General features: G+C 52.6%; 1 protein-coding gene across 1 annotated transcript; it reads left to right on the top strand.

Annotated features, from left to right (window-relative positions):
• Positions 1-8,164: 8,164 nt before the first annotated feature.
• On the top strand, positions 8,165-17,160 carry SDS (serine dehydratase). The gene is made up of 8 exons (XM_027575921.2): positions 8,165-8,337; positions 11,173-11,327; positions 11,681-11,720; positions 11,956-12,095; positions 12,194-12,285; positions 13,041-13,268; positions 14,878-15,002; positions 15,875-17,160. The coding sequence occupies exons 2-8, from the start codon at positions 11,175-11,177 to the stop codon at positions 16,081-16,083; spliced, it is 987 nt and encodes a 328-aa protein (XP_027431722.2). The 5' UTR covers positions 8,165-8,337; positions 11,173-11,174; the 3' UTR covers positions 16,084-17,160.
• Positions 17,161-17,625: the final 465 nt, after the last annotated feature.

Genomic DNA, 17,625 nt, shown 5'->3' with positions numbered 1-17,625 from the left:
TGCTTGCAATACCCTGGGGAGGTGTATGTCGTAATGTAGCCTCTATTGTGGAATCAGACCGAGCTCAGAAAGGCCAAGTCACTTTCCCAGGGTCACACAGCAGTGGCAGAGCCAGCGTTCAGAAGCAGAGGGGCCTGGCTTGGAAGAGCATGAGGTAGGGATGCCAGGGTGGCTGCATCAGAGAGCAGATAAGACTGGAGAGGTGGACCAGGTCACTGACCCGTCCCGTCCCAGAGCCCAGAGCTATGTTCGTCAGCCAGCCCCTGTCCCTGACACCTAGGGCCGCCAAACACTCACCCTAGCCAGTCCCCTGGGTTATTCATTAAGCTTCATTTCACCATCCTCACCTCCAGCTGTCCCCAGGGCGAGGGGAACAGCGTGGGGAGGAGGGATGGAGCCTCAGACACAGGGGATGAGTCCTCCTGAATCGCATTTAGACTCTGCGTCATACACTTTCCAGGCCACGGAGGCCCAGTTGCACTAGCCAGGTGAAAGAAGTGGGCCTGAGGCAGTGAAGCAAGCAGTCTCGCCGGTTAGTAAGCCAGCGGCCCCCTAACTTGAGACCCTCTCTGGGCTCGAATGACTTACCTTGGCAAGGCTCAAAGAGTCTGAGACCTCAGTTAAGATACTGTGTTGTGTTGTTATGTCAGAAGCCCCGGGTCCACCTCCCAGCCGGCTTTCAGAATTAAGCCACTCATTTGTACATTCAGCAAACATTACACCAAACAACCAAAATCTAGACCCCTAGGAAAGGAGAGATGAAGACAAATAGATATTCCTGGCTCTCATGGCTTATAGTCAACATGTCCGTGAACAGATACAATGAAGTGTTATAGACGCAGCAACAGGAAAATACAAATCAGAGCAACAATAAAATGCCCTTCAAAAAAATTAAACTCTTGGGTGGGCAAAAAATTTTAAAAGGCATAAAAGCAATAACAACCAGGGATGGTGAGTATGAGGGAAAATAGGGACCCTCACACATTGCTGGTGGGATCAGAAATCGCTACAGCCTTTTGGAAAATAGATCTGTCAATGTTGATTACAAGGGGATAAATACCCATTCCTTTGACCAAGAAATCTTAATTTAGGAGATTTTATTCTCTAAAATAAAAAGTGCCAGAGGGTAGGGATAAGAGTATGAGAATGTTTATTAGAATCCTATTTAGAATAACAAACAAACAAACAAACAGAAAACTGAAAGCTTGGATGTCCTTGAATTGGGAAATGGTTGAATAAGTCATAATACACCCTCAGCATGCAATATTTTGCAGCTATCACAAAGAATAAATTAGATCTAAACCTATTGACCCATAGAGATGTTCACGGTGCATTGTAAGTGAGAAAAGGAAAAAATATATATGTACAGTGGGTAAGGACTTTTTTTTCTAACAAGGAACCGTGACCAAAAGTGCCTAAAATACCAGTCTATGTAAATACCTGTAGGTTTGTGGAGAATCCTGCTGATCACATTGGTTGTCCCGGGGTGACTAGGGGAGTGGGGATGAGGAAGAGAGGGGTAAGGGGGAGGGGGCCATAATGAATTTGTGGATGGAAATGTCCCATCATCTGCGCTGTCCAATATGCTAGCCATTCATCACCTGTGGCTATTGACCACTTGAAATGTATTTGTGCATTTGAAGAACTGAACTGTAAATTTTGCTTAATTTTTATTAAATTTAAATACCACAAGCAGCCAGCGGTGACCAGATTGGACAGCACAGGTCTGAAGAATCTGTCTAGGAGATGGTGTGGACCCAACATGAGATAGGTCATTGTCACCAGGGAAGCGGGGAGCATTAATAAATCCTTCAGCTTTGTGTAGTGATGCCCCCATCCCAAGACAGACAGGTTTGAGTGACCTGCAGACAGAAAGACAATTACCAAACAGGTACAGTAAGGACCCCAAATAAACATACCTGGGTCCATGTGGCGTACAGATGGACACAACTTTAAAAAAATCCCACACCTGGAAAAAAAGAAGGAACTTTACACTGAAGACACCTGGTAAACGCTACTTCAACCAGGAGGTGAAGGTCAACATCAACAGTGGTAAGTCATGTTGGTAGTTGATACAGACTTCGTGTGATGTGCTGAGAAGAGCGCTTTACCTCCATGGTCTTCCTCCCCAGATCCTATGACCCATTCTACTCGTGAGGAAAAAAAAAAATACAAAATCTACAACCAGGACTATTTGAAACCGTCAAGGTTATAGAAAACTAGGGAAGTCTGGGGAACGGTCACAGCCAAGAGGAACCTAAGAAGACATAATGATAAAACATAGTGTGCTTTCCTAGATAGGACTCTGGAGCACAGAAAGAACATTAGGGAAAAACTAAGGGAGTCTGCATAGAGTATGGACTGTGAATACTGGTGAATCAATATTGGATCAATAATTGTGACAAATGTACTGTTGTTAATAACAGGAGAATTTGGAAGCCAGGTATATGGGAAGTCCCTGTATGGTCTATGCAGTTTTAAATTTCCTTTTCTGTAAATCTAAAACTATTCTAAAATAAAAAGAGGGTTCTTTTAAGTCCCTACACCCAAACCTGCAAAAATAGTGGGAAATAACAATACCCCTTACAAGCGAATTCTTTGCAGAAAGCTTCTCCTCAGAGAGGACTCAAATAATGAAGCTGGTTTTATTCTCATTAAAATAGAGCTTGACAAAAATCCTGTGTTTTACTGCAGAGAGAGAAACAAGCCCAACCCTTGGAGAGAGATGTTGAGAAGCTAGTGGAGGACAGAGAAAAAGCTGGAAAAGACATTTGTTGCAACCATTAGATAAAGAAGGGGCAGTGAACGAAAGCTATCCCAGGATCATCGTCCTAATTTTTTCCCTTTTGCCAGTTATTTGCCTGCTTGATTGGGAAAATGCATGCAATGAGGCATGTGTGAGGGAGGAATAATCTTTTGAGAATACTAATGTATCACTCCCTCCCCCTTACTTCCCTCTCAGGGGGAGGAGAGAGAGACAGAGAGACAGAGAGAAAAAGAGAGGGAGAGAAAGCAAGCAAACAAGCAAGCAAGCAAACAAAAAAGAGTCCTGATTTGTAACATTTGCTGATTTTCACGGTGTCAATACTCCCACAGTGGACAGTTCCAAGCAACCAAAGCTTTAACCACTGGCTCACAAATGTCCTGCAAAGTTAACAGTTGGTAGGAGTCTAGTCCTGAGCTCCACTGCTGGGAGTGGGGAAGACAGGCATCCTACAAACCGGGGAGTGCTTTTTGCCTCCAGGAATGGAAATAATAGCAAAATAAGAGAAAGAGTTTATGGTAATGTCTACAACTCAGGGGGAAGCCACCTTGAGTTTCCAACCATTCTCTGGAATGGTTGTCATGGGCCCTAGACTATAGGACAAGGCCCACATGGCTGAGAATGAGGAAGGGCTCCCAGGCAAGCTGGGGTGGGGGGCCGACAATGGAAACATTCGGCACCCACCCCGTGTGGACTTGGCCCCTGAATGTCCCTGCCGTCTCTGGTGAGAAAGGGAAACCCCTCATTGCCTCCAATGAATTATCTGCTTGAAATGAAAATTAAGCCAAGTTAGGGGAAAATAAGGAAGTCCCCATTTGTTGCACACGGAGTTTGTGGTCTGAGATTTAATCCTGCTGCAAATATCTTGATTTTTCTATGACCTTTGGACAAAATCTCTCACAGGCCCTCTGGACCTAGCCAACTCCACCTCACATGTTGATTGATGGATGATGATAAGTGCAAGGGGGTGGCCCAGTGTGGCCATGGGGTTCTGACCTTGGCTGTGGCCAGTTTTAGCCATAAGGGCCCACCAAGAGAATGTTTGCCGCATTTTCAGATGACGCAAAGCAGGGAGGCATCACTACAGACAGCGCTGTCGAATGACCCAAGAAGGGGTCACAAAGTCTCAATCAAATCAAATGATGGACTGAAGCCAGGTGAACGAACATGAAGAGGGCTGGATGCCAAGTCCTACAGTGGGAGCCACAGAGGTTAAGTGCATCAGGTCCAAAACAAGATAGCCCTGATCTAATTGGGTTAATTTCACCAAGAAAAAAAAAATCTTTTAACTTCTCTGGAGGTCAATTGAGTAGCAGTTGGATAGAGAACAACAGGCTTTTTAGATAAAACACATTTCACCCGAATAGAATTAATTAATTTCTCCTGGTCATATTAATAGAAGTAGAGAAGATAGAATGAGGGAGGTATTATTCTCATTCCATATTACCCTTAGGTGGAGTCTCTCAACCTTGACACTACTGACGTTCAAGGCCAGATAATCCTTTGGCGGTGGGGGCAGAGCGGGGGAATGCTGTCCTGTGCCCCATAGGATGTTGAGTGGATGGAGGCAAGAGTGGGGAATCCAGCAGGGAAAGGGTCAGTACAGACTTGTCCTAAATCTGCTCACGAGCCCCTGGGAAAAGACTCCAGGGTCTGCCAGGCTGCAGAATCCCAAAGAAGTACCAACCCAGACTTGACGGGGAGGAAACATGAGTGAGGAGGGAAGACTCAGGGAAAGGGGACCAGAGAGTTTGGGAAGGTCCTGGATTATAATAACAAGACCAAAGATAATCATAATAGCAGCTACCATTCTTTGAGCCCTTATTCCACACCTGGCACTGAGCTGATTCGCCCCCATTTCTGGGGGCCAGAAACCGAGGTTAAGGGAAGTTAAGTGATTTCTTTGAGGTCACACCTGGGTGTCAGTTTCAACCCAGGTGTGATGGACCCAAGAGCCAGAGACCTTAACCAATCAGCAGACTCCAGGGCTGGCTGTGCCGGCCACAGTGGGCAAACAGATGAGCGCTGCCCGTTCCCCTCGGAGCTGTGAAAACAACCAGAAACCCCACCTCCTGCAGCCAGGGACACGCCGATCTGGCCATCCTCGGGGACACTTCTGGGGAGGGTGTGATGTAATAGAGCCAGCAGGCAGAGGCGAGGGTGGCAACTTGCCCAAGGTCCCCCAGCCAGACTCCCGCCCCTCCTTCTGGGACTGTGGGCTCTGCCCTCACCTTTCTGTGTTGGATAGATCCAGGCCTCAGTTTGCCTATCTGCTACATGGGAGAAGGTGACTTTCAGTTTCCTCCCCTACTTCTGAAGACCTTTTAAAGAGGACTAGATGAGAGAGGAAAGCTCTTGTGCCCCATCACCCAGAACTAGGGACACAAATGCCCTCTTGAGCACCAGAAAATAAAGATGACCATCACCTATTAAGTGCCCACAAGTCACTGGGCACCATCCTTTTAGCTGTACACCAATTAGGTTTAAATCCTCAAATCGAATCTAAGAGGTGGACACTATTATCAGTTAAAGAAACTGAGGCACAGAGAGGTTAAGTAACTTGTCCAAGGTCACACAGCAAGTCGATGACAAAAGTTGGATTAGAACTTGGGCCTGTCAGAAAAGCGATTCACTTGCTATATGAAAACTGACCCACGTTGGGATGCTGGAGTCACCAGCCCAAACTGATCCCCTTGACGTTTGCCCAGTGACGGCTGCCAGGCTTCCCCCAAGATCCTCCGACAGCTGCCTGGTCAGAACGTCCCCATCACACAGCCACTCATCCTGTTTCGGCTCCATTCACTCCCCAGGGTGATCTTGGGTGAGCCCTTTGCCTTCTTAGGGTCTTGGGTTCCCTTCCACATGATGGGTTACAGAGCCACACATGCATCCACACACGTACATATTTTTTTTAAGATTTTGTTTATTTATTTGAGACAGAGAGAGAGCACAATTTGGGGGGCAGAGGCAGAGAGAGAGGGAGAAGCAGACTCCACGCTGAGCAAGGAGCCCAATGTGGGGCTCAATCCCAGGACCCCAGGATCACGACCTGAGCCAAAGGCAGACGCTTAACCAACTGAGACACCCGGGCACCCCTTCATATTTTATATATGTTTAAAAATGAAGACATACCCAGAAAACAAATGTGTATCCACTGCTGACTAGATAACAAAAATGCAGCACACCTATACAATGGAATATTATGCAGCCATAAAAAGGAGCAAAGCACACGCTACAATATGGATGTATCTTGAAAACATGGTGCCGAGGGAAAGAAGCCAGACACAAAAGAAGCCAGACACAAAAGGTCATGATTCCATTGATATGAAATGTCCAGAACAGAAGAATCCACAGAGACAGAAAGCAGACTGGTGATTACTGGGGGCTGCTGGGTGGGGGAAAGGGGAGCAACTGGGAATAGGTATGGGATTTCTTTGGGCTGATGAAGTGTTCTAAAACTGATACTCCATAAATGGGTGAAGTCTATGGTATGTGAATTATATCTTAATAGAGTTATTATTTTTTAAAAAAGGATACGCTCAGACAAGATATCAACAACATCCCTCTTTTCTGTCCTTATGTGATTGATTTTCTGAATGTGGTGGTTTTCAAATCACAACAGTGATGCATTCTTGTTGAAACAAATGGAACAATATACAGAGGTCTTAGGAAGGACAGAATCGTCTTGTTCTACCCCTTGCGCTCTCTGCCTTCCCCCAGTCATAGCGCTGCTGCTTGGGAGAGGAGAGGAATCCGACATCAAGAGATAGTCAGCCCCCTGAACCATGAGAGATGATGGACTCTGAAAAACAAACTGAGGGTTCTAGAGGGGAGGGGGTGGGGGGATGAGTTAGCCTGGTGATGGGTATTAAAGAGGGCACGTTCTGCGTGGACCACTGGGTGTTATGCACAAATGATGAATCATGGAACACTACATCAAAAACTAATGATGTAATGTATGGTGATTAACATAACAATAAAAAATTTTTAAAAAAGAGATAGTCAGCCCCCTGGCAAAGTGGATAACCTCACATGGGCATAGCACGCAAAGCCTACATCTGGGTCCTCTGAATGTGACCAAGCTGGGCCAGATGCCCCACCCCCACCCTGCCCCCACCTGCACCCTTTCATCAGCCCTGTGTCTGCAAAGGGCTCAGAATTCCTGAGCCTTTCTGCTCACTCTTAACATGGGACTCAAAGTGCCCGCTCACCTGGTGGTTCGAGAGTTGAGTGAAACCCCACGTAGCAACACTTGGCAGGGGATCAGGCACAAGCAGGGGCTTGGGCCATGTGAGTGCCGACTGTATACACTCAGATGCACCCAGGGAAGCTGTGTCCACATGGGAACTTCACGGTGCCCACGTGGCTTCAGTTCTGCCCCCGACCCCTGTACCTCCAGCGCATGCGCGTGGACTTCCCGCTGAGGAGGGGGCTTGGGAGCGCCTGCGGAAGGTCAGCTTGTCCCACAGAGAGGGACGGTTGTGCGGGCTGTTTGTGCCCTCATTGCCCTCTGTCTCATTGCTATTCTCATCCTGGCCGGCCGGACAAGAGATCTTTGTTGAGGGGACCAGGAAAAGATCCGGCCGGACGTGTTTGGGCACACCACCCCTGCGGACATACCGACCCCTGCAGACAGCCAGGGACAGACAGGAGGCCGGGCACCGGGTGGGAGTGAGTTCAGGTGCATGTGATGATGAAGATGATGATGGCTACTAACACTTACTGAACACTCAGTTCCAGGCCCCTTACATACACATACATTATTATGTCATCTCATTCGAGGAGAGTCGCTCCATTTTCATCCCCATTTTACAGATGAGCAAAGAGAGGTTCCAGGAGGCAAACTGACCTGCCCAGGACCACACAGCTGGTAAATGGCAGAGCCAGGATTTGAACGCTGAGCCGCCTGGGTCATACCCATAAAGCCATCTGCCCCTTCAAGACAAAAGAGTCATAAAGGATGACAGGAGAGGTCATTCACATTGCAGCAGGCAGACTGGGTTCAAATGCCAGCTCATCTCTCTTGCTCTCTGGGTCTCAGCCTCCCTTTCTGTAAAATGAGGATAATAAGAGTACCCACTTCCTCCGGTGGTTTGTTTCCTGGGTGCCTACAATGTGCCAAGCACATGCTAGTGACGGGAAGCGCACTGTCTCACGCCATCCTCTGGCAAGCCCTTGGGAACAGTCCTTGGGAAGCAGGTATTGTTCCCACTAGCCAGTGAAGAAGTTGAGGATGGGGAAGGGGAGGGGTGAATGGGGGAGAGCAGGGAGGAAGCCGCCAGCAGAAGTGCAGCCAGCTTCCCCCTCGCCTCCTGGAAGCCCCCGGGCAGCGGGCCAGGGGGCGGGGCCAGCCCTGGGTCCCCATTGGCTGCCCGGAGGCGCCCTGGGAATAAAGCCCCGGACCAAAGCCCCAGACCCGTAGCCCTCGGGACAATTCAGGAGACGTTCTACTTGTCCATCTACTCTCCATCTCTCCGAGGACTCTACCGTCTATCCACCTATAGCATCTCCAGTCTATCCCTTCCCGGTTTGCTCCCTCTGTCCCAGCCGCCCAGCTCCACCACCTTGGCCAGGTAAGTACCCCCTCCTCAGCCCCACCGCAGTCTGGAGTGCCTGCGGCCAGGGGTGGGCAGGACGGGGGCTCCAGGGGAAGAGAGGAGGTAGAGTCAGTTGAGCATAGAAACCCATGCTTTGAAGCCAGACTGGCTGGGTCAGCATCTAGCTCTGGGCCTCAGGTTTCTCATCTCTAAAATGGGAATAATAACAGACCCTTACTTGTAAGGCTGTTGTAAAGGTGAAATGAGATCATGCACTTAAAATGTCCGGTCAGATATAGTAATAGTTCGTTTTTATTGAGCTCTTGCTATGAGCCAAGTGAGGGGAGAGTGAGTTCTGACCAAGAGGGGACATGTAAGGCAGATAGCAGCTTCCAGAGCCCTCCCCCGTCCATGTTTGGCACAACCTCAGGATGTTGTGCTGGAGGGAGTGGTGCCATAGGGGGTCCCTGCCCCTCACCTGAAGGTATCCCATGCTGCAACCAGACAGAGGTGGGGGAGGAGGCTTCCCAAATCCACCCGAAAGTGTCTTGTGGGGGATGCCTCCCACACCCAACCAGGAGAGCTCCAAGGCCAGGGCTTGGCAACGTGCACAAGGTCCACTCAGCCAGAACGGGGTGCCATTGTTTCAGGGATAACCTCCAGAAGGCTAATTAACATTAATTCAAACAGATATGGGGACGCTCCTGTAATGGAGTGCCTCTAGTCCTTGGCTTTGGTTCAAGAGATCTAGGGGAGAGCACCCCCTCCCAGACCCTGAATGTTAGTTCATTCAGACAGACATGAGCTATCCCTATCTGGGGGTGCTAAGGCTGGTGGGGTGGTCAGGAACCCCATCCCTCACTTTTCTTCTGACCCAGGCATATCTAGCCCAATCTGGGAGGGGTGGTGGCCGAGGGTTAGGGCTGTCCCAGGTGGTGTCATTGGAAATGGGGTAGGATGTGGGGAGAGAGAGCCAGCTTTGCTTGGCCTTCTAGGATGGGGGAAGATCGGGGGGGGGGGGTGGGGAACCAGATAGGCTACTCACCCAACCACCTACTGATCAAATTCTGGCTCAGCCCAAACTGGGGAGAATCCAGGAGAAGAGGAGGAAAAAGGGCTGCACGTATGTGGCCAGACTCTGGAACACATCAGCTTCTTGATCACTCAGAGTCGGTCCAGACGGGGAGGCCTGAGCCACACCCATGGTCCTGGAGAGAGCCTAGCTCCCATGCTAGACTGTCTGAATTCAAATCCTGCCTCTCCCTGGCTGTGTGGCCTTGGGCAAGTCACATTAATATTCAGGTCCCTATTCCTGTGTGACAAACTGCCCCAAGGCGTGGTGACCTAACAGCAATCATTGTATTGTTGTCTGTGGGGCTCTGGGGCTTAATTGGGCTCAGCAGGCAATTCTCACTGGGGTCTCTCAGTTGGCTGCAGTGTGATGATAGCTGGTAACGTCTCGAGGTCACCCCCCATGTCTGGCAGGTGACGCTGGCCATCCGCTGTCAGGTAGGGCATCTACATGTGGCCTCTGCATGTGGCCTGGGCTTACTCCCATCGAGGCAGCTGGGGTTTGAGATGGAGCTGCCCAAGAGAGACACAGCCCTGCGGAGGCTGTGTCCCCTTCCCTGGAAGGGGGAGCTGGGGGCTGGGGTGAGCCAGCTCACACGGACTGGAGTGAGCCGGCTCACACAGACTGGAGTGAGCCGGCTCACACGGGCTCTGGAGAACAGACTGTGCCATCTCTTCCCAGCTCCACACTCAGTGACATCGTGTTGGTAGCTTGAAAATGGCTTTTGTGAAGGTTATGTACAGCACAGAAGTGCACACACGGCAAATCAGGGCTTGATGTTTCTTTGCAGAGTCCACTGTTAAACATTCACCAGTGCTGCGCTGCTTGGAAGCCACCGAGTGTCCCTTCCCCCTGCAGCCAACAGACCACCCCCTCCTCCAGGGTCCAAGGGCAGGAAGCACAGACCCCACCTCTCACTGAGAAAAGCATCAGTGTCACATCATAAAAGATGCGTGTGGGATGGCCATTCTGGGAAACACAATCTGAGCCTTGTTCCTCATCAGGAGAATGGACTAATAATGCACCTCCTAGGATTGTTAAAAGGATTAAATGCATTAATGTCTGTAAAGCTTAAAACAGTGCGTGGCACATGGTAATCACTTTAGAAGTGGTCATTACATAATATAATAATTATTATAAAAAGTCTATTCTAACTGGGTATGGGGCTTTCCAAAGGTTAGTATGAAAAATATTCGTGCATTTAAATAGATAATTCCTATACACAATAAAACATTCAAACAGCACAAAAGGGATGATGAGTGCCAGCTATCCCCAGAAGTCCCTCTCCCTCATGAGTTTCTTGTGTGTTTCCTGAGATGTTCTGTGCACACAGAAGCTTATGGATTATGTGTGTGTGTGTGCGTCCCCGTGTTTTTGCACAAATAGACTATACCTGCTGTCCTGCCCCTTCTTTAGCACTGAACCATCTGAAAGCTCACTCTGACTCAGCACCTGCAAATCCATCTCCATCTCACACCCCTTGAAAGGTGCAAGGTCTGAATGCTTTTTCTGATGCTCACAACTTCCCAGCATGTTGTGTGTGTGTGCGGGGGCGGGGGGGTCCTTGTCCCCATTTTACAGATGAGGTAGCCGAGGCTGAGGGGGGATTGCTTGCATGATGTCACCTGGTGAGTAGGTGGCTCCGTTGAGATTTGAATTCAGGTCTCCAGGATGCTCCCCATCTGGGTTCGTGGGAAGCGAGGGCAGGGGTCACTCGCAGGCATGCTGAGGGCTATGTGGCCACGGCTGGCACCACGGCCGGCTCTCCTGACCATCTGGGTGTCCTTCCTTCCTCCCAGCAATGACGTCTGGAGAGCCCCTGCACGTCAAGACCCCCATCCGTGACAGTATGTCCCTGTCCAAAGTGGCAGGCACCAGCGTCTACCTCAAGATGGACAGTGCCCAACCGTCAGGCTCCTTCAAGATCCGGGGCATTGGACACCTCTGCAAGATGGTACGGGATGGGCTCCGTATCATCTGAGCAAGGGTGGCAGGTCCTTTATCCTCAACAGGGCAAGGCCAGTGTTGTGTACTGACTCCCACAATGCCTAGCGAAGGGGTGCCCACCCAAGAGGGTCTCCTCATGGACTGATCCCAGAGCCATCATTTGCCTGCTCCCCGCCCTTCCCTGAGCCAGTCTCTTTGGGCAGAGGCGATGTCATCTGAGAGGCTAGGGCGGCACAAAGTCTGTGTGAAGGAAGGAGGGGCCAGGGGTATATCGGAATCACTGGGAAGCACTCCACGTGGGAGGGGAGAGCCCAGTGGAAGATTGGGAGGTGGGCCTCACCTCCCCCCTTGTCTCCACAGTGGGCTGAGCAAGGCTGTGAACATTTCGTCTGCTCCTCAGGTAAGTAGCCTGCATGCCCCTTCCTATGCCCTGCTGTGTGTCCCTGGGCTAGGAGCTCCACCTCTCTGGACCCTGGTTTCCCTAGCAACGAGCCAGGACAAACATCTGCAGCAGTCCGGATTTGGAATTCCAGGGGAGGGGAGGTGTTCAGAACCCCAGGGTTGGGGGGAGCGGTCCCGGCCGGGCTCCCAGGCCCTCCTGCACTGACACACTCTCCAACCCCCATCCCTGGCAGCGGGCAACGCGGGCATGGCAGCCGCCTATGCCGCCAGGAAGCTGGGCATCCCTGCCACCATCGTTGTGCCCAGCACCACCCCTGCCCTCACCATTGAGCGGCTCAAGAACGAGGGTGCCATAGTCAAGGTGGTGGGCGAGGTGAGTACCAAGCCGGGGCAGGGACCGCGGAGGGCGCCTGGTGGCAGGGCAGGGTCTCCCGGCCCCTCACCCCTCCGACCTCCTCCGTGGTCTTGCAGATGTTGGACGAAGCCTTCGAGCTGGCCAAGGCCCTGGCAAAGAACAACCCAGGCTGGGTCTACATTCCTCCCTTTGACGACCCCCTCATTTGGTATGTGGAGCCCAGAGGCCCCTGGTGCGGGTGGCGTCCACCCGCTACACCCCTGGGTGGGCACCTGCCACAGTGCGTGTCATCACACCCCTGGGCGCAGCAGCTGCACGTGTGTGCACGCCATCAGACACGACAGCAGGTGCACACACACGTGTGCCAGTGCCCATTCCCCACGGCCAGGAGTGAATGTGTGAGCTCAGATGCACAGGTACCTGCAGCCAGGTCCCCAGAAAGCCGACCGGAGACAAAGATTTCGGGGAAAGCAGTTTACCTGGGTGATGATGCATCAGAGAAGGCAGGAGGGAGCCGGGGCCAGAAGGAAGCTGATAAAGGGCTCTTGTGGTTAGGCGACTGCCATGGAGGTGGGCAGCTGGAGCTTACTTCATGGTGGCGGGGGGGGGGGGGGGGTGGGCCTGGGAGCCAGCGTGGAACTCAAACCAGAGTGATCCAGCTACGGGAGAGCGTGCTGGGGAGCTGATACACCAACTGCCACCATTCTGGGTCCCCACAGACCCTGGCCGCGGGCCGCTCTCCGGGGCTGTCCTCCCTGACACATTTGCAGGCAGCTCCAGTGGCCAGAGGAAGCCCTTGGGTGGACACGCTGGTGCTGGCGGCTAGACATGGGGGTGGAGTCGGGGAGGAGGCGACTAGCCCAAAGCCCATCGGCTGCCGGGGATGAGGATGAGTGGCAGGACCCCTGCATGGGGTCTCCAGGGAGCCCAGCCCTGACCTCCCCCCCCCGCTCCCCCCTCCAGGGAAGGCCACACTTCCATCGTGAAGGAGCTGAAGGAGACGCTGAGCACAAAGCCAGGGGCCATTGCGCTGTCGGTGGGTGGCGGGGGCCTGCTGTGCGGAGTGGTCCAGGGGCTGCAGGAGGTGGGCTGGGGGGACGTGCCCATCATCGCCATGGAGACCGCCGGAGCCCACAGCTTCCATGCTGCCACCACTGCCGGCAAGCTCGTCTCCCTGCCCCAGGTTACCAGGTGAGCAGCAGGGCTGCCTCCGTCGGGGGACCCCAGCTCGGGGCTGGCTGCGAGGCAGAACCCCCATGTCAGTCCCATTTTACAGATGAGGAAACCGAGGCTCTGGTCACTTGCCCAGAGTCACACAGCCAGTGAGTGGTACTGCTGGGACTGAACCCGAGTCTACGTGACTCAGTATCATGAACGTCATGCTGCCTCACATGAAGAGTCCAATGCTAAGCATTTAGTGAGTGCCCTGTGACAGGGGTTTTATACACCTCATTAATTTGCCAACCATTTACTGGGCCCCTAATATGTGCAAGCACTGCTGATCCTGGGGCAGAGTGGTGAATAAACACGGCCCCTGCTCCCAAAGCATTCATATCCCAGCCCCGAACCTTTGACAGATGGTAATCAGGATTAGGTTTGACGCATTATACAGGAGCCACAAATAACAATGACTTAAACCAGACTGATCCTTACTTCCTCTCTTACATAAAATGAAAAATAGGTCTATAAGTCAGTCCAGGGCTCCATGAAGCCAGAGTGCAGGTTCCTTGAGTTTGTTCTCCATTCTCCTTATCATGTAGCCCTATGGCCCAAAACAGCTGCTTAAGTGCCAACTATCACACCCACACTCCATCTGGCAGGAGGAGAAAGGGAGGGCAGAAGTGATGCCCCTTCCCTTTAAAGACAGATGCAGTACTTCCACTTAGCTCTCATTGGCCAGAACTTAGTCACATGGCCACAGCTACTGCAAGGGAGGCTGGGACATGCCTTCCTACCAAGTCTCCCCTTGCGCAGCTAGAACAGATATTGGGTAGACAAGTCCTTACCACAGATAGGGAAGACGGAGTCCAGGATTCTGGATTCCTGAGCCTGGCTCTCAGGAGCCACCATGTTGGGCTCTGATCCTGCACTGTTGGGATTGAGGAAATAATTGCTGTGAGCCACATGCTGGGCTTAGGGCAAAGGTGATTCAGGCCCCAGGTGCTCCTGGGCGAGCTGGGAATAGAACCAGTGAAGACCCCACGGAAGGCAGGGGGAGTGAACGCACTGATTACGAGCGCCGGTCCCGGAATTACAAGGATCCTGCTTGAGGTGCCTGCACCACCACTCCCTAGGCAGGTAACTTCAGGCAAGTGACCCACACGGTCTCTGCCTTGGTTTCCTCTCCCATAAAATCGAACCAACAAACAGCAAAAACAGTTGTGAGAATTAAATAATGCTTGCAAAATCCTTGACACCTAATACTTCCTCAAGAAATAGTCACTATGCCCGTGTCACGGGGGAGGACCGAGTGCTCTCCCTGGAGGACTCCTTGGAGGAGGTGGCCTTAACACTGAGCCCTGAAGGACAGGGCAAGGTCCCGGGCAGGCAGTGTCCTTTCCGGGAATCGCAAGGGGCCTCTCAGGTGTTTGTTGCTCAGTCGGTGTTGAGCACAATAAGCTCTTTACCCCCCGTGAAGCCCCTGTGCCTTATTCGAAGACCTCACTCTGTCGGGGATCCCCTGGGGCCTTTCGGTGCTTTGCACCTGCCCACAGACCCTGCTTCCGTCTTCCCTCTCAAATCCATCTTTCTCTTTCTCCGTTTCCCCCATTCCCATCCTCTTCCATGCCCGCTCTCCCAGTGTGGCCAAGGCCCTGTGTGTGAAGACCGTGGGGGCGCAGGCCCTGAAGCTGTTTCAGGAGCACCCCATCTTCTCTGAAGTCATCTCGGACCAGGAGGCTGTGGCCGCCATTGAGAAGTTTGTGGGTATGTGCCGAGTCCTTTCAAGACCTGACCTGCTGGTTCAGGACTTAACTGGCTGTCCACGCGGCGTCCTGAGAGATCCCATTCACTGCGAATTTTCTTCACAGTCCTATTTCCCATCCCTTCCTAGAACTTCCCACTAATGAAAGGTAATACAATGCAGCGGTGAAAAGAGAAAGGTCAAAGCCACAAGTGAAGTAAGCCTGACAACCATGACAGCAGGGAATAATAACAAAGTATTTAAAATGCGGACTCTGAGCTTCCTAGTAGCCGAGGGGGGAAACGGAAAGTATGGGCCGCAGGGTTGGCTTCAGAAATGGGTAAGTAGGCTGCACTCCTGGGTTCAGCCTAGCACAGGGATGACGTGCACGCGCACGCGTACACACACACACACACACACACACACACGCACACACAAGGTCAGCCTAGCACAGGGATGACGTGCACGCGTACACACACACACACACACGCACACGCACGCACACACGGTAAACTCTAACGCTACCACTTAAGCCCCTGTACACACACACACACACACACACACATGGTAAACTCTAACGCTACCACTTAAGCCCCTGTACTAGCACTCGGTTTGGCTCATCAACCATGGCAGTCTTGCTCGGGTGATGATTCAAGCCTTCTCAACACAGAGCTCGGGAAGTTACAATCATTTTATCAGTGCGCGCACTCATAATGAAACCCAGCCATGGATCAGGACTTGGGAGGTCAAGCTGGGGTAGTGAGGGGACGTTTAGCCTGGGACCTGAGTCTGTGGCCAGGGCCGAGAGCCGAGTGGCTCACAGCCCTCAGGCTTTCCCAATGGCCCAACAGTGCCCCTGCACCCGGGCCCCACCCTCATCCCCCCTCCTCCGCAGATGACGAGAAGATCCTGGTGGAGCCTGCCTGTGGGGCAGCCCTGGCCGCCGTGTACAGCCGCGTGGTTCAGAAGCTGCAAGGAGAGGGCAAGCTCCGGGCCCCGCTGTCCTCCCTCGTGGTCATCGTCTGTGGCGGCAGCAACATCAGTCTGGGCCAGCTGCGGGCCCTCAAGGAACAGCTGGGCATGAAGAACGGGCTGCCCAAGTGAGGGCCCTTCCCCGCCCGTCTGCCTTCCCTTCCGGGGGCACCCCTGGTGGAGCTGGAGTTTTATCCAGCACCTCGCTGTAAATATTATCCTTGTGTCTGCCTGGGAGCCTGCGGCCCAGACCAGCCAGTTCCCTTCTCGGTCCCACGAGCCCACTGTGCCAAGGGGCCGCAGCTCCAAGGGGGAGCCGGGCCGGCAGCCAGCAAGGCCGTGAACTGAACCTCTCGGGCCTCTGTGCAGCAGCTCTGTGACTGTCCCTAGCCACCGTGGCTGGTGACGGCCACCTGTGTGTCCCATACCAGGTCCCCAGCGAGGGTGGGCAGGAGGGACAGGGACTGCAGCAGGACGGGCCTCCTCCCTAAAAGACGCACAGGGCCGTGGTCCAGGACTGAGAACCACCTGTCCTCTCCCCGAGGAAGCCCAGCCTGGCCCTGCCCACCCCCAGTCATTTTTCTAATTGCAGCTTTTTCATTGAAAAAGAAAAAAATGTATTTATGAAATGAAGATCCTTTTGAGTTTCTCCTTCTGCCTCCCTCCCTCCCCTCCTCCCACCTGCCTGCTTGTAGCCCTGCACCCTGCCCCCTGGAACCTTGGCACCCCATGGACATGGGGGCCAGGACCCTGCTCCCAGCTGGACTTGCATGCCGGGAGACAGAAAGCAGGAAGGGAGGGAGCTGAGCAAGAGCTGGGGCAAGGGCTGCCTCCACTGGAGGCAGAACCAACCCCCAGCCCAAGAGGCAGAGGAGGCTGGCCTCATTCTGACAGGAAGTCCTTCCTGGTATCAGAAGGACTTGATCTCAGAACCACTGGGAGCAGAGTAGTGAGCCTCCCATCACTGGGGGTGTGTAAACTGACCCTGGACACCCATGTCAGGGACTCAGAAGGAAAAGACTTGAAGTGAATGCCATGCAAACCCTCTCAGACAAGAAACCCTGTTTTCCAAGGAGAGCATGTGTTGACGCCAGCATATGGAAACAGAAGACGGCCTGCCAGGGCTCCTCGAGGTCTGGGAGGGGACACCACCACACCACCCATAGCAGCCCCAGGCAATTCACTGAATCTCCAAGTTCAGAGTGAAGTTTGAGACCCCTCTAGCCCCTCAAGACATGACGCTGATCCACACGGGCCTACAGAGCCCCTAACCACCCCGACAAACAGCAGGCGGTGTGAGATACAGGGGAGAGTGTAAAACCCACCCCAAACCCACGCTGGACACAGGCTCATCCACTGATTTCCAGCCAGGAGGGACAGACATGTATTTTAAAGGGAATGGGACATCAAAGGCAGGCTGGCAAGGACAGCAAACCATCAGCCCTTTGGCTCCAGAATTCTTTCTGGGGGACAGAGTGGTACTCAGTTGAAGAAAACCTGCCCAGAAGATCACTTCCAGCCTCAACTGTCCCACTTGAATCAGCACAAAACCCCCTCAAAAGGCAAGGCAGACCCCTCTGTCCACTGTAAGAGCTGAGGCGTGGAGGGCTGGGGTCGACCAGCTGGCTAAGATCAGATGGTGACAGACTCTGTTTTGTGTTGACCTGTATCCCA

The sequence above is a fragment of the Zalophus californianus genome, chromosome 14 (genome assembly GCF_009762305.2).
Source record: "Zalophus californianus isolate mZalCal1 chromosome 14, mZalCal1.pri.v2, whole genome shotgun sequence".
Taxonomy (NCBI): Eukaryota; Metazoa; Chordata; class Mammalia; order Carnivora; family Otariidae; genus Zalophus; species Zalophus californianus.
Note: the sequence above shows the minus strand (reverse complement) of the source record. Positions and strands in the feature narration are given on the sequence as shown.